At 55.5% G+C, this 23,859-nt stretch overlaps 2 protein-coding genes across 2 annotated transcripts in view; one reads left to right on the forward strand and one right to left on the reverse strand.

Moving 5' to 3' along the window:
* The window catches only part of SHMT1 (serine hydroxymethyltransferase 1), a 27,199-nt gene extending 17,572 nt beyond the window's left edge, over positions 1–9,627 (forward strand). The window contains exons 6-12 of the mRNA XM_043583291.1: positions 482–563; positions 1,419–1,631; positions 3,641–3,757; positions 5,253–5,375; positions 7,426–7,542; positions 8,130–8,240; positions 8,575–9,627. Coding sequence (XP_043439226.1) covers positions 482–563; positions 1,419–1,631; positions 3,641–3,757; positions 5,253–5,375; positions 7,426–7,542; positions 8,130–8,240; positions 8,575–8,747 — 936 coding nt within the window. The 3' untranslated portion in view covers positions 8,748–9,627. The remainder of the gene's footprint in view (positions 1–481; positions 564–1,418; positions 1,632–3,640; positions 3,758–5,252; positions 5,376–7,425; positions 7,543–8,129; positions 8,241–8,574) is intronic.
* Positions 9,440–23,745, reverse strand: SMCR8 (SMCR8-C9orf72 complex subunit). Its single transcript, XM_043583290.1, has 2 exons — positions 20,834–23,745; positions 9,440–14,669 (listed from the first exon to the last, which is right to left on the reverse strand). Exons 1-2 carry the CDS (start codon positions 23,191–23,193, stop codon positions 14,216–14,218), a joined length of 2,814 nt encoding a protein of 937 aa, XP_043439225.1. The 5' UTR covers positions 23,194–23,745; the 3' UTR covers positions 9,440–14,215.
* Positions 23,746–23,859: the final 114 nt, after the last annotated feature.

Consider the following 23,859-nt stretch of genomic DNA (forward strand, 5'->3'; position numbering starts at 1 on the left):
GTCTCCTAATCCTTGTGTCCTTATTTCTTCCTCTTGCCTCTGTGTACCTGGGACTAGAAGAGGTGTTAGCAGCATCTCGTCTCATTCCCGAAGGTAACAGTGTCTTAGCACCTGCCCTGTGCGGTGCATGTTTGTGGCTCCTGTTTCACTCTGCAGTGGCGTTTTGGTTCCTTCTCTTTCCCGGAAGAACCCCGAGGCGGGGGCTCACTTTTCCTCTCGGGACCCCTCAGGGCATCCTGCCTCCATAGGCGATACCTGGTTGTCCACGCCACGTGCACAGGCCACATACACCGGTACCCCACCTTGCCCTCAAGTCACGCTCTGGGACGTCTTTCCTGTGTCCATGGTGGAGTGGAGCGAACAGCTTTGGGCAGGTGGAGGAAGTCATCTTACCCTTGATAGTTGGCACGAGTCCCGGTGGGAGGACAGGCGCGGTGTGGTGGACGCAGCCCGAGCCTGCTGTCTCCGTGACATTCCACAGGTGAACCCAGACACTGGCTACATCAACTATGACCAACTGGAGGAAAATGCCCGCCTCTTCCACCCGAAGCTGATTATTGCAGGTGATGAGCTGGGGGGTAAAGGCACCGTATTCGTAGCAGCCCCCTTGCCTATTACAAAATGAAGATGCGATGTTCCCCAGCTCGCTGTCTCTGCCTCGAATAGCCGGGCTTCTTGGGTCTAAGTATATTCTCTTCTTTCGGGACAAATATCTGTTTTGCCACCTTTAGTACTAGGTGGCAAAAGATCTAAGGCTGTTGTCAGAGAAGCATCCAGAAATGTTAACTCCTGGAGCACTTGCCTAGCTCAGTTAGAGTACGTGGCTCATGATCTCAGGGTCGTGAGTTCATGCCCCGTGTTGGGTTGTAGACGTTACTTAAATAAATAAAAACGTTAGAAATGTGGATCCCTGACTAACTGATGGAGGAAATAATAATAGTTAGGGGCCACCCCAACCACCGTGAAGAGGCACGTGACCTGAAGAGGCAGGTCAGAATGGTTGCCTTCGGCACATAAGGATGTTTTTTGTTTTTGTTTTTATTTTTTTGTTAATGTTTATTTATTTTTGAGACAGAGTGTGAGCAGGGGAGGGGCAGAGAGAGAGGGAGACACAGAATCTGAAACAGGCTCCAGGCTCGGAGCTGTCAGCACCGAGACAGACGCGGGGCTCGAACCCACGGACTGTGAGATCGTGACCTGGGCCGGAGTCAGATTCTTAACCGATGTGGCCACCCAGGCACCCCCACAAGGATGTTTTTTGAGGGTGTTTTTCATTTCCGTTCTTGGGGGTTTTGGAGGAAGAAATCTCTAAGCTTTTGAATATGCCCATCGCGAGGCCCGTGTGCAGGCTTGCGCTCCAGGAGACTCTCAGCTGGCCGTGGGTATCTGACTCGACTTTGTCACCTTTGCCGTCTCAGGGACCAGCTGCTACTCCCGAAACCTGGATTACGCTCGACTGAGGAGGATCGCAGACGACAACGGGGCCTATCTCATGGCCGACATGGCGCACATCAGCGGGCTGGTGGCTGCCGGTGTGGTGCCTTCCCCCTTTGAGCACTGCCACGTGGTGTCCACCACCACCCACAAAACCCTGCGAGGCTGCCGCGCCGGCATGATCTTCTACAGGAGAGGTGTGCTCCGGGGCGTGGGGTACTGGCGGGCTGCTGGCGTTGGCCTTTCTCCTCTGGGGTGCACGCTCGGTTCAGGAAGCTAGGAAAACCCAGGGTCCCTTGAAGGGTCCCTTAAAGAGCTAGTTAGGGGGCGCCTGGGTGGCTCAGTCGGTCAAGCGTCTGACTCTTGGTTCCAGCTTGGGTCACGATCCCACAGTTTGTGAGATCGAGCCCCACCCACGTTGGGCTCTGCGCTAACCACATAGAGCCTGCTTGGGATTCTCTCTCTCCCCCTTTCTCTTCCTGTCTGTCCCCACCTCTCTCTCTCTCAAAATAAATCAACTTAAACAAACAAACAAAACTACTTAAGGAGGGGGCGATCAGTCTGCAGAAAAGATCTGGAAAGAAGCCCTGAGCACGGCTCTTGCTTCGTTCCTTGGGCATCTGGGTCCTGGAAAAGGAGAAAAGGTATTATGCCGTGGGTCGACTAGTCTTGCCCACAAGGGGCAGGCACCATAGCAAAAACAAGATGTGCGAGGCTGGCCAGGGGCTACCAGAAGGCCTCGTGGTGCAGCGTTATTCTGGTGACCTCGCTGTGGTCCAGGACGCCTATCCCAGAGAAGGACTCACAGTAATCAAAGCGCGAGACACTGATGTATAAACCATAGTTACCACTTTAGTCCTTTTAGTGAGGAATTTCTGTTGACTGCCTCCAACCCACATGTAAGCACTCCTTTTATTTGGCGATCCCCGCGCTTGGGAAAACCAGATCTGTGATCAGATCATCTGGCCCATGATGAGACCGGATCCTCACGCACCTGCAGAGAAACCAGCCCCTGGGTGACTGGGTCTCTCTCCCCTGCGGCCTCCTTGCCTAGCCCCCTGGCCAGGACTGGACACACCCATATGCCCGCTAGCGTTCTCAGGTCCTGCTGTCTCAGGACCTTCTTCGGTTGTACCCACGGTTCAAGGCAGGTGGCCAATCCCACCTGCCTAGAAACTGTTCCTTTCTTCCCACTGAGCACTGATGTGATTTGCTGCACCTTGAGCAACTCCTGAATCTGCCACAGATGCCCTCTGTGATCCCGGGCTACTTGTGCGGCCTCTCTGTGCCTCGTTTCCTCACCTCCAGAGAGGGGATCCTAATAATAGCACCCGTCCCTTCAGACTACCTTTGGGAGGAGCCCATGAATTAACCTTAATGTAAAGTGCCTCGCACGGTTCCTGGCTCACAAGCAGCTCTGTAGAGACAGTAGTTCCTACAACTGATGATTAACTTTGTTTCAGAAAGGAATTCTATTCTTCATTAGAGCCATTATCATATAATATATATCATTATATAAACGAGTCTTCTGTCCTTCAACATAGTCGTCTCGGAAGACTGCTCTCTTGGACACTTGAGGAAATACGCCCAAGGCACATTCTTCATTACGATCTCAGTGTAGGGAAATTTCCTTTTTTTTTTTTTTAATTGTATTTTTTTTAATGTTTATTTTTGAGAGACTGAGAAACAGTACGAGCCGGGGAGGGGCAGAGAAAGAGGGAGACACAGACTCAGAAGCAGGCTCCAGGCTCTGAGCTGTCAGCACAGAGACGGACGCGGGGCTAGAACTCATGAGCTGTGAGATCGTGACTTGAGCTAAGTCAGACACTTAACCGACTGAGTCACCCAGATGCCAGAGGAATGATGGGCGTTCTATCCTTAACAGTTCTTTTTTTCTTTTTTTTTAAGTAAGTAAGCTCCACGCCCAACATGGGGCTTGAACTCAGGACCCTTAGATCAAGAGCCGTATGCTGTACTGGCTGAGCCAGCCTGGCGCCCCTTTGTGGAGGGAAATTTCTGTCCTTTGATTTCATGTACAGAGGGTGGTCTGCCCCCGCTCCGGAAGCAAGGGGCCCCTCTGCTCTGTACCATCCAGCACTCGAGGCCAGGCTTGTGCTTAGCGCACTCTGGGTTTGAGTCCGGGTCGGGAGAAGACAGAGGGGACAGCCCGTCTCACGTTCCCATTGTGTTGTTTTTCTTCATCCAGGAGTGCGCAGCGTGGATCCCAAGACCGGCAAAGAGATGCTGTACAACCTGGAGTCGCTCATCAACTCTGCCGTGTTCCCGGGCCTGCAGGGAGGTCCCCACAACCACGCCATTGCTGGTAAAATGCCACCAAACCCCACCCGGAGCCCTTGGATGGCACCTGGGGCTGCGCCCTCATCCATGGCAGCCCCACGCAAGCTAGGGGTCCTCCTAACTTTGCTCTTCCGTGGCCCCTAGTTCCCACCTCACCTGTCCACCAAAAGTGTGTACCAGGACTTGCACACCGGGGAGAAACTAGAACATCTCTGTCCAGGAGATGCTAACGAGCGAGAAAAGGGAAACTGGCGACGGGTGTCAGTCAGGGACAAGGGGAGCGAGCGATGACCACTCCACACGTACGGCCACCCGTAGGCAGAACCGTGTTGGGTGAGCTTCTGTACAGTGGGTGCGGCCCGCTTTAAGAAATAACGGGGAGGGGCCCCTGGGTGGCTTGGTCGGTTGGGCGTCCGATTTCGGCTCCGGTCATGATCTCGCGGTCCGTGAGTTCGAGCCCCGCGTCGGGCTCTGTGCTGACAGCTCAGAGCCTGGAGCCCGTTTCAGATTCTGTGTCTCCCTCTCTCTTTCTGACCCTCCCCTGTTCATGCTCTGTCTCTCTCTGTCTCAAAAATAAATAAACGTTAAAAAAAATTTAAAAAAAACGGGAGGGGATTTAGCAACGAGAAGAAGGCACGGCAAAAGGAGTGGGCGATTAGCACCCAAACCCGGCAAGGGCACGTTGCCTGTCCGCTGACATCCTGACCCTTGCACTGCTGGCCTTGAGGCCGCATGGGAAACGCCTGGGTCCGATGGCACGGTCACCCAGCAGGCTGTCATCGAGCCATTCCGCTCCTGTACAGACAGCTTAGGAAATGTGTGATGATCAGAGCTTTAGGCCCCTGGGAGTAGGGAGGGGGTGGGTCTCCACTGGTGTCTTCCCTTCCCCCTTTACACCTCTCCACGTCCGTGGTCTCTTCAACTCTTGGGTGATGGGATGACCCACCCTGCAGGCGTTCCGGGCCCCTTCCTGTCGTTTCCACCAACACCGATTAGAGGCTTCTGCGCCAGCGCTCAGGCACACGTCTTTTGCCTTCTCCTTCACCTTCTGTGCCCCCTTGAACAGCCCTTGGGATTGACCAAGGTGCTGGAGGAGTCTGGACGTGCAGGCAAACAGGCCTGCACCTCTCACCGGGCCTCTGGATCTTTCGGATCTGCGTGATCTGGCATCAGAGCAAAAGCTTTTGGGGGCAGCTGAGTTTTCATGTTCGCAAAGGACCGTAAAACCCATTTTGCTTAAGAACTGCTTTCCTGTGGTGATCTTATTAGCACAAGACTCCCAGGCCTGGAGAAAGGCTACCTCAAAAGCACCTCCTCAAAGAGGAGAGGCCTGTGGGTTCAGCCAGGTAATTGTAGCATTAAAAAAACTACGTATCATCTGGTGGAGGGGGACTATGAACCCCCTCTTTGGTGATACTGAAAAGCAAGGAGGCCTGAGTGGAAGCGAGCGGTGTTCTTGGACTCCTGGTCGGTCTCTTGGTCCCCTCCTGCCTTCCTGACCCCTTCTCTCTTCCCGCCAGGGGTCGCCGTGGCCCTGAAACAAGCCATGACTCCGGAATTCCGGGTGTACCAGCGCCAGGTGGTGGCCAACTGCAGGGTTCTGGCTGAGACCTTGATGGAGCTGGGCTACAAAGTGGTAACAGGTACCAACAGGAAGTGCTGGACGGCCCCCCCACTGACCCCGGGACAGGGGTGCCCCTGCTCCTTGGGGTGGCACTTTAAACCTCGCACCGAGGCCTGGGTGCTGCAGCCACGGCTGTGCATCATCTGTCACTGGCATGTGATGTGACGGGTCCTCAGGAGAGCTTTGTGAAAGGCCTACCTGAGGCTCCACCGAGAAGGGTTCGGTACCAGTGGTCACACGGCTGGTGGAAGGCACAGTCACAGCTTGGAACACAGCAGGCTCCCAGAGCAGTCTCCCCGGCGATGCCCCACGCCATCCCACGGGGGTGTCTCCACTCACCCCTGCGGGCCCGGGTACAACAGGCGTTCCCAGTAGGAGTTCATGGGAGTATTATATCCATGTCTGCTTGAATACAAAAGCTGGTGGTGCTGAGTAAACCCCCGTGAGATGGACCTTCCGGGTGAGGGCCCGCTCGGGGGGGTGCAGTCGCTTCTGTCACTGTGGGTTTCACTGCTAGGACGGCATTTTTCTGGCAGACTTCTGCTCACAAGGCCGCTGTGGATGCTGCCAGTGGGGTGCTCTAGGGAAGCGGGTCCTGGTAGGCCACTGACTCGGGTGCCTACTCCCTGCCCGCGGCCCTTTACGGGGATTTCAGGCCCCGGCCTGAAGAGTGGGCTCCCCACCAGACTGTTCGTGAGCAGCAGAGCTGGGACAAACGCTGTCTCCTCAGCAGGTCTCGGGAGCACCCGTTTTCCGTTTCACTTCACTTCCTCTTCCCTTTCTTCTTCATCCTCTGCCTCTTTCAGTTAGAAAGCCCTAGAAATCTCAGTGTGGGCTGCGACCTTCAGGGTCCCTTAGGTCACTCTGTCAGACTTGGATGTGCACACCAATACTGCAGGCACCCTGTTAACATGCAGGTTGTAAAGGGGCACCTGGGTGGCTCAGTCGGTTAAGCATCCGACTCCGGCTCAGGTCATGATCTCGCGGTTTGTGGGTTCGAGCCCCGTGTCGGGCTCTGTGCTGACTTCTCAGACAGAGCCTGGATCCTGTTTCGGATTCTGTGTCTCTCTCTCTCTCTGCTCCTCCCCTGCTCCCTCTCTGTCCCTCAAAAATGAATAAACGTTAAAAAATTTTAAAAAGATACAGGTTGTGACTCGGCAGGTCTAGGTTGGTTGGGGGGGGGTATGTGTCCTGCATTTCCATCCAGCTGGCGTGGGACCCACACTTGGCACTACAAGGAGTTAGACCAATGTCCCTGCGGCTACAGACAGCAGACGGCAGCCCCTCAGCCCAGCGAGGCCCAAAGTCTCATGTCAATCTCGGGAGAGGTCTCCACTTTCCTGAGCTCCCAGGCCTGCCCTCACCCCCAGTTCACTCTCCTCTGAGGACACAGTGTACATGGCCGAAGCAGATAGTGGCGACCGTAAGCCCAGGAGCCAGCGTTCGTGATAACCTGCTTTGTGCCTGGTATGGGCAAAGTGCTATACATGGCACCTTATTTAAACTTCGTGGCAGCCTTGTGAATTATTGCTCTTATTTTGCAAATGGGCGTCTGAGGTCCCCAGATGCTGAGCTGCCTAAAGCCACAGCAAGCGTGGGGGCGTGGCTTAATCTCTGGACTGTGGGGTCCCGCACCTTTGAAGTCATTGCTGTTGTCCAAGTGAAGGGCCCGGGATTAATGAGATTTCAAAGTGGAAAGATCCAGGTGCTTGGAAGACCCCTGGTGGCCTTGGTCCAGTTCCAGAAAGATCTAGTGACCTCGATATCCTCATGTGTTGGGTCAGGGCACTGGGCAGCCTAAGCTGGGAAAGCTACCGTTGGTTCCCCTCGGACTCAAGGACCTGCTTCCAGTCACCAGGTACCCTTGGTAAACTATCACCTCTTAGGTCCTGGGGCATCTTTTGTTTAGCATGGGACTAAAGTCTCTCAGGACACGTGGTGGGGGTGCTCACCTTCCTCATCACATCTGCTTTAGCCTCCTTGATTCCTACCCTCATTTCTTAGGAAGAGAGATTCCTTCACTTGGGAGTCAGCTTTCCACATTCCTACATGTCCAACTTGGTTTCCAGGTGGTTCTGACAACCATTTGATCCTCGTGGATCTCCGTTCCAAAGGCACGGATGGTGGCAGGGCCGAGAAGGTACTAGAAGCCTGCTCTATAGCCTGCAACAAGAACACCTGTCCAGGTAAGAATCTTTGCTGGTCTTCTCTTCTGTGCCACTCCTGTCTTAGATTTCTTTTGGCCAGAGTTGTAGCCGATGATAGTTTGGCTCTGGGGACAGACATCAAGGGATTTTCAAGGGGCACATACACCGTATGTCATGGGGCAAAATCCTGGCTCTCTTCTGGCCTGCTCCTTCTGACGCAGCTCTAACCCTGCCAGGCACAGAGAGGGAGGGACTGAGGTGGACTGCTCGGAGGGGCTATAGGCATTTGGAGAAGGCAAGCAGGGGCCTCTGGAACAGGCTGGGTTTCTCAGGGGGTTGTAAAAAGAATGTGGGTGATGCATCCCTGACTCACAAGGATGCTAGCCTCCCTTTTGGGAGGTCATGCCACTGAAGGCAGCCTCCTTGCTGTTTCCTCACCGTGGCCACAACGTGCGGCCGTCTCCTGTGCCTTTGTGCCCGCCTCTGGCATTTAAATCAGCAGCGCTCTGCTTCCGAGATACAGTGGGCACCCACAGGCCAGTTTTTTGGTCAGCTGTCTTCTTAAATGCACAGGGGTCAGTGGGGAGTTGGGTGCAGCCAAAGGACAGAGCCCGTTTGTCTTGAAGGTGACAAAAGCGCGCTGCGGCCCAGCGGACTGCGTCTGGGGACTCCGGCACTGACATCCCGCGGATTTTTGGAAAAAGAATTCCAAAAAGTGGCCCAGTTCATTCACAGAGGTAAGGAGAAAGGGTTGGAGGTTTGCCACTTTAGACTGTGTGTGTGTGTGTGTGTGTGTGTGTGTGTGTGTGTGTGTGTGTGTAGTTTGTGATTGTGGCTGAGCAGGGCTGAGCGCTGGGGACGAGAGACGGCAAAGATCACTTTAGCAGCCTGAGAGGCTTGTAACTTGTCCTGCCCAAGGAAGGGGGCCACATGAGAATCCTTTCCGAGGGCGACGTGAACACCCAAGGCTGTCACGCCCCCGGGCCTCGGGAGTGTCTCCCGGGCCCAGTGGGGCTGCCGCACTGGCACTGTGAGCCCACAGGGGACCCGTTCTGTCTCTTGCGGGCGCAGGGATAGAACTGACTCTGCAGATTCAGGACGACGTTGGTGCCAGAGCCACCCTGAAGGAGTTCAAGGAGAAACTGGCCGGGGACGAGAAGCACCAAAGGGCCATCAGGGCTCTCAGGGAGGAAGTGGAGAGCTTCGCGGCTCTCTTCCCTCTGCCTGGCCTGCCTGCCTTTTAGAGGAGCTGCCGGCCCCCACCTGCCCGTGGGCACCCGCCCGGCACCCGACTGTCGGGACTGCACAGGGACCGCTTGCTCGAGGACCTGGTGCCCTCGTGGGAGACAGGAGAGCTGCACCACACGGGACCAGGCTGGGTCAACTTCATGCCCTCTGAGGGGGTTTCTTTTGGACTTTCCTCACATTATCTCCAGAAATCAAAATTTGTTTAAGACCCATTGTTAATAATTCTGGGGCAGGTTATTAAGGAGTTTAAATTTGATCCTTTCTCTCAGTTCTTCTGGAAAATTGCAATTATTTAGCCTGGGTCCAGGGCAGATGAGTGGAAAGACCCCAGTAGTTGCACTCGCCCTTCTCTGAGTTTCCGGGCTTCCTCCAGACTCTGCAGTACAGAAACACCCAAGTTCGGAGCTTCTAAAAGCTGCCTCTTCTTAATGTCTCGTTACGCGGCGGGCTGCTGCAGCACCGACTGATGACCGTTACAAGTGAGAAGGCGAATCCTGAAGCTAGGTCCGGACAACCAGTATGGTGGGAGTTTCTCCGTGGCACTCAGGGTGTCGTGGAAACGGTCTCGTTCGCCCCCCACCCCCGGAGGGTACCAGGGCCCATCAGGTGTAAGCACCGGCTGAGGACAGATGGCTTTCCTTCCCTGTGCCAGATAACCAACTCCCCCCTGTAATCAGGAGACCAAGCGTCACCTTCCCAGAGAAACTTTATTTTTCACAGAGCCAAAGTGCAAAACATAGATGACCATTTTTAATAAGCACAATCGAATGTGTAACCACAGAATGTCTACAAGAATCATAAGAGCTTTAAAAAATACAACCAATTTTTATATTTCAAAAATATCTGAACTCAAATAAATTAATTTCTTAAAAAGTACACTTCTCATACTATTTGATTGGCATTTACTCCGGTTAAACTCTGGTGCGGCCAGACCCAAGAGCCGGCGTCACACGCGTGTTCGAAGTACTCGCGTGGTGACGACCACAGCTCACGTGGTGGTAGAGGACTCACGTTCACACGCGTGGACAGAGGGACATGCGGTAATAAAATAGCTTTCCCAAATAACAAACACGAATTCATCACAGACTATGCTTTTCACCGCAGTCTTCAAAGGTGGCGCTTATATTAACCCAACCTGTGTAGCCAGCCAGCGTGGGGCAGTCGGTGGGTCCTGCCCGGAAGGCGCCCCTGGGGTCGAGGGTCCAGCACGTTACTGGCATCTATACCAGCACGGGCGGGGACAACGGCCCCAGACTCCACAGGGTGTGGGTGACACAGCAGTCCCCATATCTCTGCCTCAGTTTGGGAGCCATCATGCTGTCGGGACAGTCTTCCGTTCGGGGGCCTGGCTCCTCCCCCGGCCAGGGCATCTCCAAGACCCTCCTGTGTAGCCTCCACTTTGGAGCCAGATAAGGACTCCCAGGAGGCGTGGGCTCCACACCAGTGGCTTAATTCACTGCAAAGTGCTCGTTCCAACCCCCCCCCCCCATCCCTCCTCCTCCCCGCTATGGTCATACCAAACCTGAAAAGAGGAGGCTAGATTAGGTCAGTGCTCACAGCATTCTCCTTTGGGAGCCCAGGAAAACTTGGTGTCTCAGGCCCTATCAGCCGAGACCGGTTTTATTTCCGGCCAGAAGTAGCAATTTGATGCTTTCTCCTTTTTTGCAGTCTGCTAATACTGTACCTCTTTTAAAGATTCCAGTTTTGTCACTTTCTGTCACAGTACTGGGGAAAAGCCAGAAAGCTAGTTGGTTTGCTTCTAAAGCACAAACCAAGGCACTTTCTTCCAAGCTTTCTAGGGAGATGGGAAGTAAAACCGGATTGCTGGCTGGGGAGATCAGCTCCTCGGAAGATCGTCCACACTCCCCGACGGGTTCCCTGCCGGCTGAGTGTTACCGCAGAGGAGAAGCTGACCTGCCTTGCAACAGCAGGTCCGGGGAGGTCGGGACATGCGTCTCGCACTGGCAGAAGTGGGCGGTCACCGTGCGTGCCGCTCCCAGCCTCCAGAAACATGTCGTTGAACTGTAGCAGCCCTGGCACTTGGGGTAGAAACTGTTGGACTTCCTAGGATTTGAGCTGGGATATGTCATTTGAGGTTGAAACTTACAATACCTTGACTACAGCAACGGAGAAGCAAAAAGCTAGATGGGAAATGACAGGTGGGCTGTCGCGGTTCATTTCCAAATTCCAGCGCAATCTGTGTAACTTCAGCCCTTGCGAGTTAATCATGGAAAAGTCACAATTTCTAACACCCCAAGATTCCACCGAATGGAGCAAGGTCCCTAGGGAAATGGTGAGGTGTGAGGCAACAGCTCAGGCCGGAGCGTCCCAAGGGCCACATGTGGGCCTCTAGAAACCACGACTGCGTAACTGCTAACCTTATCAGGCTGCTCTCAACCTGGACTGCTTGAGAAAGGGTGGCTGGGGGCAGGGGAGCGGTAACGGATTGGAAGTGAAGTCGAAATAAACTCAGTTTTGGTGCCTGGGCCTTCAAAATGAGTCAGGACTGACAAAGTCAAGGGGCACGGATGGCCTCTGTTCTCTGCAAAGTGTTTTCAAGATGTTTTATCTGAGGCAAACCTGAAACGAATATTTTTAAAGAGACAGCCCTGTCGCATAGAGCTCCCAGCCTTAAGATTTGCAGACGCAGGACTTCTAGTGGGTTCCGCTTCTCCAAAGTGGAGGGGATCTGAGAAGGGCAGTCCCACAGTCTCAAGTGCCTGCCCACACTGGCTCAGTCCCTCGGCCACTTTAAAATCCCTTTGGAAAGAAACATTCTTGGCATCAAGCAATCCTCGGAAACTGCCACACTGAAAAGCTAGGTTTTTACCAAAATTTAAAACTGGAGTCTAACTACTTGTCAGGGAAGCCAGCTTTCTTTCACGGAGGAACGACTCAAGGGAGACGCTCCTCACCCACTCTTTTTGAGGCTGGCCCCAGGACAGGGCACACCCGTTCTGTTCACACCCGACTGGTCTCTTGCCTCAGAATCCTGGGGCCTCTGGAACCATCCTCGAGGCAGAGCTTCCAAGCAAGCACCCTCCAAAGTGACTTCTACTTCAGACTACCATGTTACCTGGCCTTAGCTTCTAGAAGGCCAGATGTGACTGACCTTCTGCCTTGATCAGTTTCCCAGGTGACAGCAATGTTAACTGTAGAGTCCGTGATGCTGTGGAACAGGATGAAAAGCAATGGTGGTGCCAACGATCGCTTCAACTTTGTCAAACGGACCCCACAGACCCTTCTTTCCCTTGGAGATAAAGTGTCGTAAGGTCATGTCCCTGGAGGCCTGAGTAGACAGCAGTGAGCCACCCAGTCAGAAAACAGAGCAGCATCTTGAACACGAGGGACACGGGAGGCAGCAACGAAGAGGGGAGCCCATGGAGAGAAACAGGCATCCTACGCAGCCTTCCCCACATGCAAACACACGCTTGACATTTAAAAGCTGCCAAAACATTCCTGGCGACTCTTCTGTGCGTGAACAAAGTAACGGGCACGGGTACAAAGAACACCCGTGAGATGTAGACAGACTGTCTACCTTAAAAGGTCCTCAGTCCCAGCCTCGGGAGCGAAATCACACACCCTCTGCCAGGAATGTGGACCCTGACCAGAAGCCGGCGGCCAGGAGCCAACGGGCCACATCCGTGTGTGGAGGACCCGGGCGAGGAAGGGGCCACGGGAGGGATGTGACGCAAACCCCCCTTGGGTTCCCACCTCCCCTACCTGACCTCGACGGTAGGCCACAAAGCTGACAGACCAGTCTCAACAGCAAGACCCCAACTACCCGGAACACGGCACCGGCAGGCGCACACACGCGTGCTCAGGAGCAACTGCCCGTGGCTGGTTCGGGTCTGTTTTATCACAATTTTCTTGGAACGAATTAAAAAGCAGAAATACTAAGAGTTCTTCATAGTTGGAGAAAGAAAAAAAAGCAGCCATACAAAAAAAAAAAAAGTGTAAAAACTTCAAGGTTGCAAGAAACTCTATCAAGAAACCAACAGCAACTGAGTAAGGAGCCTCAGGGGGGTCATGGTGGGTGAGTCGGGGATTGTCTCCTTCCCTGAAGGGAGGACTCTCACGGGACGGGAGTGAGCTGCCGAGAGGTGAATGTACTTACGGAGGCCCGCATGGGGGCGGGAGTGAGCCGCAGTGAGGAGCATGTACTTGGGGGACCCACATGGGGACGGGAGCGAGCTGTGGTGAGGTAAGCACACCTGGGGGACCCGCGCGGGACGGAGTGAACAGTGGTGAGGTGCGTGTATCTGGAGGGCCCGCGTGGGGGCAGGAGTGAGCAGCGGTGAGGTGTGGGTATTCCAGGCCCGCGGGGGACAGATCCACGAAGACAGCCAGCCACACAAGGAGGCTCTCCTCCTTCCTGGGGGAGACCCTGCCCGTGGGTTCTCACCAGCTGGGCTGCCCGCCCAGACCAAGCAGCCGGGTGGAACCGCGCCGTCACCGTGCCCACAAGACCCGCAAGAGGTAGTGAAGTGGTTGCAAAGGTTTGCTGTGGGTGGGGGACTGGGGTGTGACCTCGGCCGAGTGCCAGCATGTCTGCAGACCTTCCCCAAGAGGACAGCGTGGACTCGCTCCCAGAAAGGCTGGTGGGCTGGGCCCCAGAGGCCCGCCGGCTCTTGTCACTTGCACGGGGGCGATGGCACCGTGGCCCCGGGCTCTCCAGCTGCGAGAGCAGTTCTCACTCACAAGCAGGGACTAGCGACTAACGCTAGTCCCTCCTGCTGACCCGGGGGAGCAAGGTACGAGCCCCCCCCCCCACTCCCCCAGGCACTTCTGTGCCTAGTGGGGAAGCGAGGACCAGACAGGGTGCTGCTCGCTCTGCCTGCAGCCTTGGGGCGCAGGTCACGTGTCTGCCGCCACCCAACTGAGGCACGGCTGCCCCCCCTCCATGTCACTCATTCAGGGGCTTTCTCTGGGATGATGGGCTCTAGGGGGCCGAGTAAAAGACCCTAGCCGGGATCTGAATGGGGCAATGGATGTTCCGTTGTCCAGTTTCCCACCAAACCATTTCAGTTAATGGGGCGCTTCCCTTCATTTTGCTGCCCATGTGTCTGGGAGCTGAATGCGTAGCCTGCTCCTCCCGCGTGGACTTCACCTTTCCACCCCTCACGCCCCCCACCCCCACCCCCGCACCGTCAAAAGGGCGCTGGCTCTCTTCTGGCCTGGCTACCAGTCCTCAGGGAGCCAAGCGGCCCCCTCCTCGCCAGGGGGGCCGAGAGACCTGGTACCGTCCTTACTGACGCCTTCGGAGAGCCAGGCGCCCGCCTCTGCCAGAGTCCCGACTCCCAAGCCGCCTGAAGCCACGGGGGAACCAGCGCCGCCACCTTGGTTTCCTTCCCACTCAGGTCACCAGCAGCCCAGACGGCTCAGAGGGCCGCCTGCTCGTGCCAACCCCTCCCCTCCCCGTACCCTGAGTCACAGGTCTTGGTCACAGTGGCTGGGACTGACCTCAGATTTTGTACAAAAAGCTGGGGACGTAGTCGAACCTGAGCGTGGGGTGGCCGGTCCCGGGAGGCTCCTGCACGTAGTGCAGCTTCAGCAGCTCAGCCAGGTACTGGACCACCTTCATGTCTTCGTTCACCAGACCCAGGTTCAGCTTCAGGAAGCTCGCCCGGCGGCTGGCCAGCAGTTCCTCGGTCTCCCTGTCGTGGGCAGGCAGGTGCAGGTGGTGGCAGAAGGTGTAGAGGAAGGCCTTGGAGCAGAGCTGGGTGAGCACGCTCTGGACGTGCAGGTAGTAGGTGCTGCCCCGCTTGATGTGAGTGCGGTGGTCGGCCAGCCGGGGCACCAGGGCGCCTCTGTAGAGGGGGCAGCGCAGGGTTTTGCTGTCCAGGTCCAGGATGCTCGTGTAGCGGCTGTAGCGGCTCAGGGTGTGGAGGGTGCCGGCGCCGGCTGGGGACGTCACTCTGGAACACACAGGCCAACGTCAGGAGGAAAGACTCGGGGCGGGGCGGGGGAGTCTTCCCGTTTCCAGGCCGGCTTCCGCCGGCCAATACTCACTAGCTCTTTCTGGAAGGCAAATCTGATCATGATGCTCTTCAAAGGGCTCCTCGCCACCCTCGTGACCGAGTTCAAGTGCCCTGGCATGGCCCACAGGCCCTGCTCCCTGTTGGCCTCTGAGGCCCCATCTGTTACATCCACGACTTCCTTGTGGCCACGCCAAGCTTTCAGAAGGGCCTCAAAATCACCGGCCTTCGTGCTCTGCCCAGAATGCCCTTCCCTTCCATTGGTACTTGGTTTATGGCAATTCAAGCCTTACCCAGCCATCCCTGATCCCCTCCTCTGCTTCCCTGCTTTCTTTGCTTGGTGACCCTGGCCAAGTTCCTTAGCCCTTCAGAGCCCCCTCTGTAAAACAGAGATCACTGGTCCTGCCTCAAGTGGTCACCGCAGAGACAAAATGGGCTGTGCTTAGGAGAGTGCCTGGCCCTCAGTATTACCAGCCCAGCAATGATCAGCGTGGGGACTGCCATTTAGCTCTAGTCTCTCCCACTGGACAAGGCTTCTGCAGACCCAGGACCATCTGATTTGGTCTCCTGCCCCACTGCCCACTACTGTGCCCATACATCAGAGGCAGGCAAGGCTTGTTCAGTGACGGAAGGGGTCAGACTGATCAGCCCTAGTAGCTCTGTACAATCCTCTAGATCAGGGGCGCCTGGGGGGCTCAGTCAATTAAGCATCCGACTCTTGGTTTTGGCTCATGATCTCACGGTTTGTGAGTTCGAGCCCTGCGTCGGGCTCTGTGCTGACAGCTCGGAGCCTGGAGCCTGCTTTGGATTCGGTGTCTCCTTCTCTCTCTGCCCCTCCCCAACTTGTGTTCTGTCTCTCTGTGTCTCTCAAAAAATAAATAAATGTAAAAAAAAAAAAAAAATCCTCTAGTTGAATTTTCCCAGAGAGTCACCCTGCAGTCTGGCAAATGTCTGGCTGACCAGAAATTTCATAGGCAGACACAGTTCTGGAATTCAGGGCTTGTGCCAGACCTGAGATACTGTGGACAAAGGACTGACAATCACTCGGGACCAAGGTAACCTATTTTTTCCTTCCTGGGTGCTGTCATCTTCTCGTGTAGTTAACAGCATCTACTACATACCAGGCAGTGACCTAGGGGCTGAACAGGCAACGAAGAATGAGCCTGGTCAGGCTGGGAAGAAAGCACAGGCACATGGTAGGTACACTGAGTAGAGATGTGGTCTGGGTCTCCACGGGGAGGCCCGGGGCCAGGAACATCCTGGAAGAACGGCCTCGGAGCTGGGCCTTACAAGAAAGGTGGGCTCCGAGAACCTCAGGGGGCATCCAGACCATACAAGAACAGGACCACAGAGACGGGAAAACAGAGCCACATGGGCCATGTGTCGTGAAAACCACGAGGAGAGCAGTGGGTTGGGGACCCCATCACATAGGCGATGAAGAAGCAGGGCTTGCAGGTGGCTCACTGGCTTCTCGGGGACACCGCCTTCTCAGTCCACTCCTGAGGCACCCTTACCTCCCTCGGAAGGGGGCCCAGGCCGCAGGCCAAATGCCTCCTCAACCTTGGCACATCCAGCCCCCCGAGGTTCTGCCGCAGCAGAAAAGCCAGGCCTCGCCCCGTCTTCCTGTCCCTCCATTCCAGCCACCTGTCCTGCTGGAACACCCTGCCTCGGCCCTGCCACTCCCAGGAGCTCTGACACCCCCACACCTACCCCTACCTACAGAGGCACCACTTTTTCAGAAGATGCTGCTCCTTCTAACTCTCCCTCTACCTGTTTCCCACGAAGCTCGTCAGGAGGCGAGCTAGCACGGAAAGAGGCAAGCCCCAGGCCTTTGGTCCTCTGCTCCTCCCACACCTGTCTTAGGTTCATTACCGCCCATCCCAACACCGGAGGCAGCCTCTGGACACATGTGGACACTGAAGCCCAGAGAGGGGCCGTGGCTCACGCAAGGTCCCCCAGCTAGAAAGTGGCTGAGTCAGGACGCAACCAGGGCCTCTACCCGCCCCTCCACGCCCCACAACTAGCACTCTCTCCCGTGAGAACTGAGCTCTGTTTTTCCAACAGTCCAGCGCTTGTTCCTGCTACCTGGAAGCAATACAATTATCCCTCATTTTGATTTCAAATGGGAAACCAACATGAGTTGGTACCCATGAGTATTTACCCATCTTTTTTTTTTTTTAATTTTTTTTTTTTCAACATTTATTTATTTTTGGGACAGAGAGAGACAGAGCATGAACGGGGGAGGGGCAGAGAGAGAGGGAGACGCAGAATCAGAAACAGGTTCCAGGCTCTGAGCCATCAGCCCAGAGCCCGACGCGGGGCTCGAACTCACGGACCGCGAGATCGTGACCTGGCTGAAGTCGGACGCTCAACCGACTGCGCCACCCAGGCGCCCCTTTACCCATCTCTTATACCCACGTGTGATAGACCTGACAGATGAGCACTTCCAGGCAGAAAGCCCACTTCAGTGGAAAAAAAATCCAAGGGCAGTGAAACCAGCAGTTTTGGGGTGAGAGTCTTTAAAAACAGATTATCATCTGAGCTCATTTTGGCTGGAGTCAAAGCACCTGAGAGGGGACAGACCCTCCTGGGTCAGAGTTCTCAGATTCCAGATTAACCCAGCACGGGGGGGATCAACCCCTGCCATTTTGCTGAGCAACCCATCCCTGGGCAGGAACTTCATGGCCACTCTTCTACTCCTCCTCTTGAATGCTGGCCCTCAGATGGGCCTCAATCTGTCTCGAGGTTTGAAGACTGCTTCTGCCTGCTGGGCTGACTCACCACCTCTCCGCAACTCTGAGCATGTCCAAGGACAGGCTCCACACGGGGGCTCTGCGACATTCCGGATGTGCACCTTCCCCACAGCTGCATACGGTAAGCATCTTAAGCCCCCCTCACAGATGTATCCAACAAGCTTTGCGAATGAACGAGAAGAGAAGACTGGCCCAAATTCACACGGTGGACAGTGACAGCATCAGGACCTGAGCTCACAGCGCCCACTGTGTCCCTCCCTAACCACGAGGAACCACGACTCCTCGGGTTTTCATCTCAGAATGAGAATGAGAATTTCATTCTCAGAATTCATACTGGGTCGACTGCTCACCTCCCAGGATTTCTTTGGGCGAGTGGTGGCCAAACCAGTCCCCACTCCCGTGACGTGCCCCCTAAGGAACAAGGCCTCCGACCCCTGCCCACCGTATCTCGTACCAGAGCGGGACCCTCTGGCGGCAGACGCTGCCAATTCCCAGCGTGTGCGCACGCCCAGAAGGTCTGAGAAGCAGAGCAATGGGAGGCACTTCCCCCCTAGGGAATGTCTGCAAAGCTCTCGCCTGTCACTTCTGATGGGTCCCTCGCCTTCGCAGAGGGATGCTGAAAGGCTCTAGAGCCTGGCCGGGGAGGGCCACGCTCAGCAGCCGCTGCCTTGGCCCGCCTGCTGTGAGTCGGTACGCGTCCCTGCGAGGTTATCCGAGAAAGGCTCGCAGTGATCAGGTACAGACCAGATGCGACGGGCCCTTCCACACCTGCTCTCACGATGCAGGTCTCGTCAGCTCCGTGTGCAGATACAAACAGGCTCAGAGGTCAGGCTGACAGAGTGGTGACAGAGCTGGGGCTGGCGTGGGGGCCCCATGAAGACAGCGCCTGTCCTATCACGGGGATGCACCATGGCTGACTCACCTTACAATTCTGGCAGTAGGCTGGGTGGCCAGCATTTAATAGCCGCCTATAAACTTTTGGCAAATGGTCATTCAGTGATCCAACCCTCTCATTTGCTCAGGAGGGAACAGAGCCTCGCGTGGAGGAGTGACCTGTGGCTAAATAGTGGTAGGGCCGGCCCGGGACTCAGACCAACTCGAACCCTTTGCACCTCGGGGAGCCCGTCCGCCAGCTACTCTCTTGCACCCACAGACTTCATTACTGGATCACAGCAGGTGTTCCAAGGCAGACCAGCTTAGGCCTCAGAATCCTCAACACAGCACTCCAGCCAGGTACCCAAGAGAGCAGAGCTGGTGTAAGAAATGAACTTCTTTTGCCGTTCTGGCACATTCTAAGGAGGGAATTTCAGGGAAAGCAGAAAGAGCGACACTGTCCTGAACCTGGTCCTGGATAAGCGGGCCGCCAATAGATTGATGTGCGTTTTAGATTCTCCATCTTTAGAGATTCTCCATCTTTAGAGGAAAGGTCAAAGGTTGGGGTGAAGGGGTCAGCTGGAGAAGAGGTGTGTTTAAGGGACACCGACGCATTATTCCACCAAGACAAGTAGCAAAAACAATCCATGAAGAGTCCTTCCCTTCCTGCAACAGGTGGGTTAAACCCGAGCACAGGGCTGGCATCAGCCGAGGGACGGGATCCCGAGAGGAAGGACAAAGCCCACAAGGGCACCCAGTACAGCCCTCTAACTCCTGATTCTGCATCCACAAGCAAGGACTCAACTCGGTGGTTTCCTGTGTGGCCCAAGGAGGGGACTGTTCCAGGTGTCTTGGCCATGTCATACCAAGTCCCCATGACACGCTGGCAAGCCCACCCTCCTGGTCACTCAAGCCAAACACCTCAAGCCTTCCCCAAGCACCTCTGTCCCTCATTTCCCACACTTCACTAAACTGCCCCGTTGGTTTTCTTAGAACACACGATGCACTTGCTGTTGGACCTCTCCTCCCTGTTCAGCAAGGCTCTGGCCACCCGTCTCTGCTCCTGAACTACGAAGTCTTCCAGGGCAGCGTCCTTGCTCAGGTACCCCCAGATGGTACCCCAGCACCCGCCAGCATGGCCAACGAGCCAAGTCAAGACGGGGAAACAACGCTTGCTTGAATCTCGGCACCACGACCCTGGGGAAAGCCTAACGCAGCAAGGGTTAGAGCGAGGGCCGGGTTACCTCTGCAAGAGGAGCAAACAGGGCAACTCGGGACACCGGCGACCTTGCTGATACCAAGGACCTCGGCAAAAGGCAAGACGGAAAATCAGAACAAACGGTTGCTGACTGCAGCGGGGCACAAATTCCTTTTGCTCTTTCCATGTGACATGGGAGGTGCAGGCTGCCTGCGTCGGCGCCTCTGTTTTACAGATGTGCAAAGTGGGCCGCTGGGAAGAGGATGAGGGCACACCCTGAGGGAAAGAGACCCTTAAACCAGACAACTTGTCAAGCGGTATTTGGAAAAAAACAAAAGAGAGTCTACTAAACCTCCAGTAACTTGGAGAAATGAAAGAGCATTCAAACAGAGAAAGTAGGAATTGGGCCTTGCATTTCCTTATTATTTAAAAAAAGATTTTTTTTAATGTTTATTCATTTTTGAGAGACAGAGAGAGAAAGAGAGAGAGAGAGCGCGCGCGCACGAGCAGGGGAGGGGCAGAGAGAGAGGGAGACACAGACTCCGAAGAAGGCTCCAGGCTCTGAGCTGTCAGCGCAGAGCCCGAAGCAGGGCAGGAACTTTCGAACCACCATGAGATCATGACCTGAGGCAAAGTCAGACACTTAACCAACTGAGCCACCCAAGCGCCCCTTGCATTTCCTTATTAAGACAGACTTCTAAGTTGGGGGGTGGGGGGGGGGGAACAGCCTTCTAGGGTGAACAGGACAGTGGAGTAAAAGCCACTGGACCCCTCTGATGTCCCTGTCACCAGTGATGGCTGCCATCTTCTAGGAATACCACAGACCTTTCTCAGAAGCAGGTCTTTCAATCATTTATACCGTAGTGTGAATTTGAGAATCACCAAGAGCCTGAGATCTGGAAGTCAGCCGTCCCCCAACGCTTGCTGTATACCAGATGAACTCCATGTCCTACTGAGTCAGAATCTCTTGGGGGATAGGGCCCAGAAATTCACGGTCTAAACAAATTCCCCTAAATAATTCTGACCCGACAGGTTGCAGACCTCAGTTGGCAACCACTTAGGAACCGCAACCCCTCACGGGAGGGACAAGGAAAGAGAAGACCAGAGAAACGGAAGGACGTGCCCAAAGTTAGAGAGTGATGTTGGGGGTCCGGTCTGGAAGCCAGGTCTCCCGATTCTGGCCCCACCACGCGGACGTGTTAACCTCACCCAGAGGGATGGATGTTCAAAACCTCGTCTCTGACTGGACAGGGCCCTTCCCCACCCCGGTAAACAGTTACCTCTGCAGGCCGATCAGCTTCCACTTCTGAAAATCTGTGATGTGCAAAGGAGAGGAGACCCAGTGCTTCACCGGTTTGGCGTGACGGCTGTGGTTGGGGACAAAGATGGACAGCGCCGTCACGAGCTTCCTCACTATGGCCTCATCCTCCCCCAGGACCACAAGGGTCCTCCCGCTGAGCAGGGAGTAGATGGCTGGATGGGCAAAGGGGTACTGACGGATGAATTTTAAGGCGTTCTGGCCAGCCCTCTTTTTATGCCTCTCAGAAGAGGGCCCGGTGGGATGAGCAGAGGAGGGAGTCCTGTCTGAGCTGGTGGAGGCTATACTGCTCATATTACTGGTAGTGTCCGAGTAGTTGTCCAGGCTGGTCTTACTGACATCCCGGCTAGCCAGCAGGCGGCTCGGGTCCAGCTCAAAAGCAGGGAAGCCTTCAGAACTGTTGTCTCGGGAAGGGCTGGTGTTTTCCCCCGCAAAGTCCACATGGAACCCCTGGTCTTTCTGCCTGTAGCGCTGCGGGGGGCTGCTCACTACTCCGTCCGGGTCAGAGTGTGTGTGGGCTGGGGTGGAGAGGGGCACCCGCAGACTGTCACTCTCCTTCCCAATGCAGCAGGAGGAGTCCGTTTGGGACAGGGTGTTTTCTAAGCTGCCCTCCTCTGCCTCACCCAGCTCTGGCGGGCTGATGCTCGCCTGGAAGTGGATGGCTCCCTCGCTGTCATCTGCGTACGATTCTTCTTCGTTAATGGCACTTGGGTAGCTGGCCTTAAAGTCATCAGGGATGAGGGCCTCAGAGGGGCAGGTGCTGAGGACTTCGATGCTGTCCTCGCTGATGGTCCTGTGGCTGACTGCTTTGCTCCGGACCACCTGGGGGCTCAATGGCACCGTGAGGCTGGCCTGGCTGTCAGACTTAGACAGCACAGAGGTGGACTTCTCCGTGCCCAGAACCTCGATGCTTTCGCCACTGCTGATGCTCCCTTTCATATCCATATCCAGGCAGTCCAAGTTTTCCTGGGGGTCAAAACTGCTCAGTTCTGTCACCTCCACTTCCTTGTACTCCTCATCTCCAAGTTCCTGCTCCATCTTGATCGGCACAGACTCCACACTGGACTTGTAAGAACCAACGCTGACGAACACTTGAGGAATCGGACACTCGTCCAGAGACCTGGAAGGCGGCCTGCCTGGACTGGGCTTAGGGGGCGCGCTCTCTTGCTTCTCTACCATCCGGTCGTCCACCTCCACAAAATCTTCAAAGAGGAAGTTTGTTATGTGCTGTTGTTTCAGAAGCGCTCTGTCAATCTGGCTGGTCAGGAGGTAGCACAGGTCTCCTCTGAACATGTGCTCTATGTGGCTGAGCTGAGCCAGGGTCTGGGTGAAATACTCCGTGTCACAGAGCTCTTCCAAGGTCTTCAACTTCTTGTCAAAACACTTGGTGGACTTTGCTTTGATGAGCTTGGGGGTGTAGGCAGGTCTGCAGGTGTAAAGGTCCGCGTCAGCCGGCTCATCAGGGTTAGAGGTAGTGGCTACCTGGTCGGCCTGATCCTGCGCGTGCTCTGTCTCCGCAGAACACAAGGCAGACCCCTTCGACTTCCGGTGAGGGTATGAGCGGATCTGCTTCAGCAGATCTTGATGTTCAATTATGGACTTCTCTACACTGGCCAGCTCGTTGGCTTTCTCAATTGCCTGAGATGAGTAAAAGCCCTTGTCGTTGGCCTTCTTCTGGATCTCCGTTTCGGTGTGCAGCACTGTCCTGGTGTAATCCAAGTCTTTCAGCTTTTTTTCAAGTTCTCCCGCAAATGCCTGCCTGTTGCCCGTCTTCAAGCACTCAGAAGCTTTGGAAAACTCGGCTGAGAGCTCCTGAAACTGCTGCATGATTTTGTGCTGGTCCGCTGAGATATAAGCCATGCAAAAGGGCCTCACAAAGCCCCGGGCCTCCAGGTCGTACAGGGTAAGGTGGTGCACGTACGCAAAGGCTCCCTCCTTGGAGTCTCCCAGCACCACCTTGGAGTCCTCCACAAAGTTCAGCTTGGGGTAGGCGGAACCCGGGGGATGGCCCACAAAGGAGGCCTGGTAATCCACAGACATGATCCGCAACGAGAAGTAATTGAGATCAAAAGTACCAAAAACTTTGGTGTCATTGGGGATGGTCAGCAAGGGTTGGGGTCCCACCTGCTCGGAGAACTCGGAAATAAGGATGAAGTCCCGAGAGAACTTGGCCCCGGACAGTTTGGACCATGGGTTGGCTCCTTGGCTGGCGAAGGGGAAGAGTGGCACCGAGTACTCCTCGGGCAAGGCGGGCTCATTGTAAGGCTCCTCCTCGTACTCCTCCTCTTTGGTGAAGGCCACCACGTCAGGGGCGCTGATCATATTTCCAGATGTATGGAGAGAACATTGAGAAGAAGTGAGAAAGAATGCGGGGTAATCAATGCAGGGAAGCCATGCCTCTGGAAGAGGAAGCAAAGTCCTTGCGGTCTTCTTTGCGCCCTCAGGGGTACTAGGCTGTCTCTCGCACACTCGAAGGCTCGAACTCCCACAATCCCGTCAGAGACACAGCTAACTCTTCCAGAGCCCCGAGGGGCCTCATCAACTCCGCAGGTCCAGAAGACCGGGTAGGCGGGTTACCCTCCTCCTCCTCCTCCTCCTCCTCTGGCGAGGGCGTCCGGCGCAGGACACCTGCAGCGAGGTCACTCGCACACCCGAACCCACCGCGACAGCAACAGCCCAGCCCTGAACCGGTGCCTAACGCGGGACTACGGGCCGCCGCAGGGGCCAGTCAAGCGCTGCCGCCCCCACGGCCCGAGGGCAGAAACCGTCGCGGCTCCTTGGACGCCACAACCAGGAGCAGGTTATCGCGGCGCCGCCATCTTGGCATCACATGACTCGCGGTGTCTTGCACCGCGTGACCCGGAAGCGTCCGCGTAGACTTCCGAGCGGGAGAGAAAAGGATTGTGAGCGAACGACAGGTTTGGGCGGAACTTTCCAGCGGCCTCTCCCAAGGACAATCGACTTACCAACCACTGTCGGGAAAGAAAG

The sequence above is a fragment of the Prionailurus bengalensis genome, chromosome E1 (assembly GCF_016509475.1).
Source record: "Prionailurus bengalensis isolate Pbe53 chromosome E1, Fcat_Pben_1.1_paternal_pri, whole genome shotgun sequence".
NCBI classification, from domain to species: Eukaryota; Metazoa; Chordata; class Mammalia; order Carnivora; family Felidae; genus Prionailurus; species Prionailurus bengalensis.

What these genes read in the sequence shown, in the direction of transcription:
- SMCR8 (XM_043583290.1), bottom strand. Translation starts at nt 23,193, where the DNA reads ATGATCAGCGCCCCTGACGTGGTGGCCTTCACCAAAGAGGAGGAGTAC. An exon ending in AAGCTGATCGGCCTGCAGAG is followed by an intron (nt 14,670 to 20,833) that starts GTAACTGTTTAC and finishes TGTGTGTTCCAG; the next exon opens with AGTGACGTCCCCAGCCGGCG.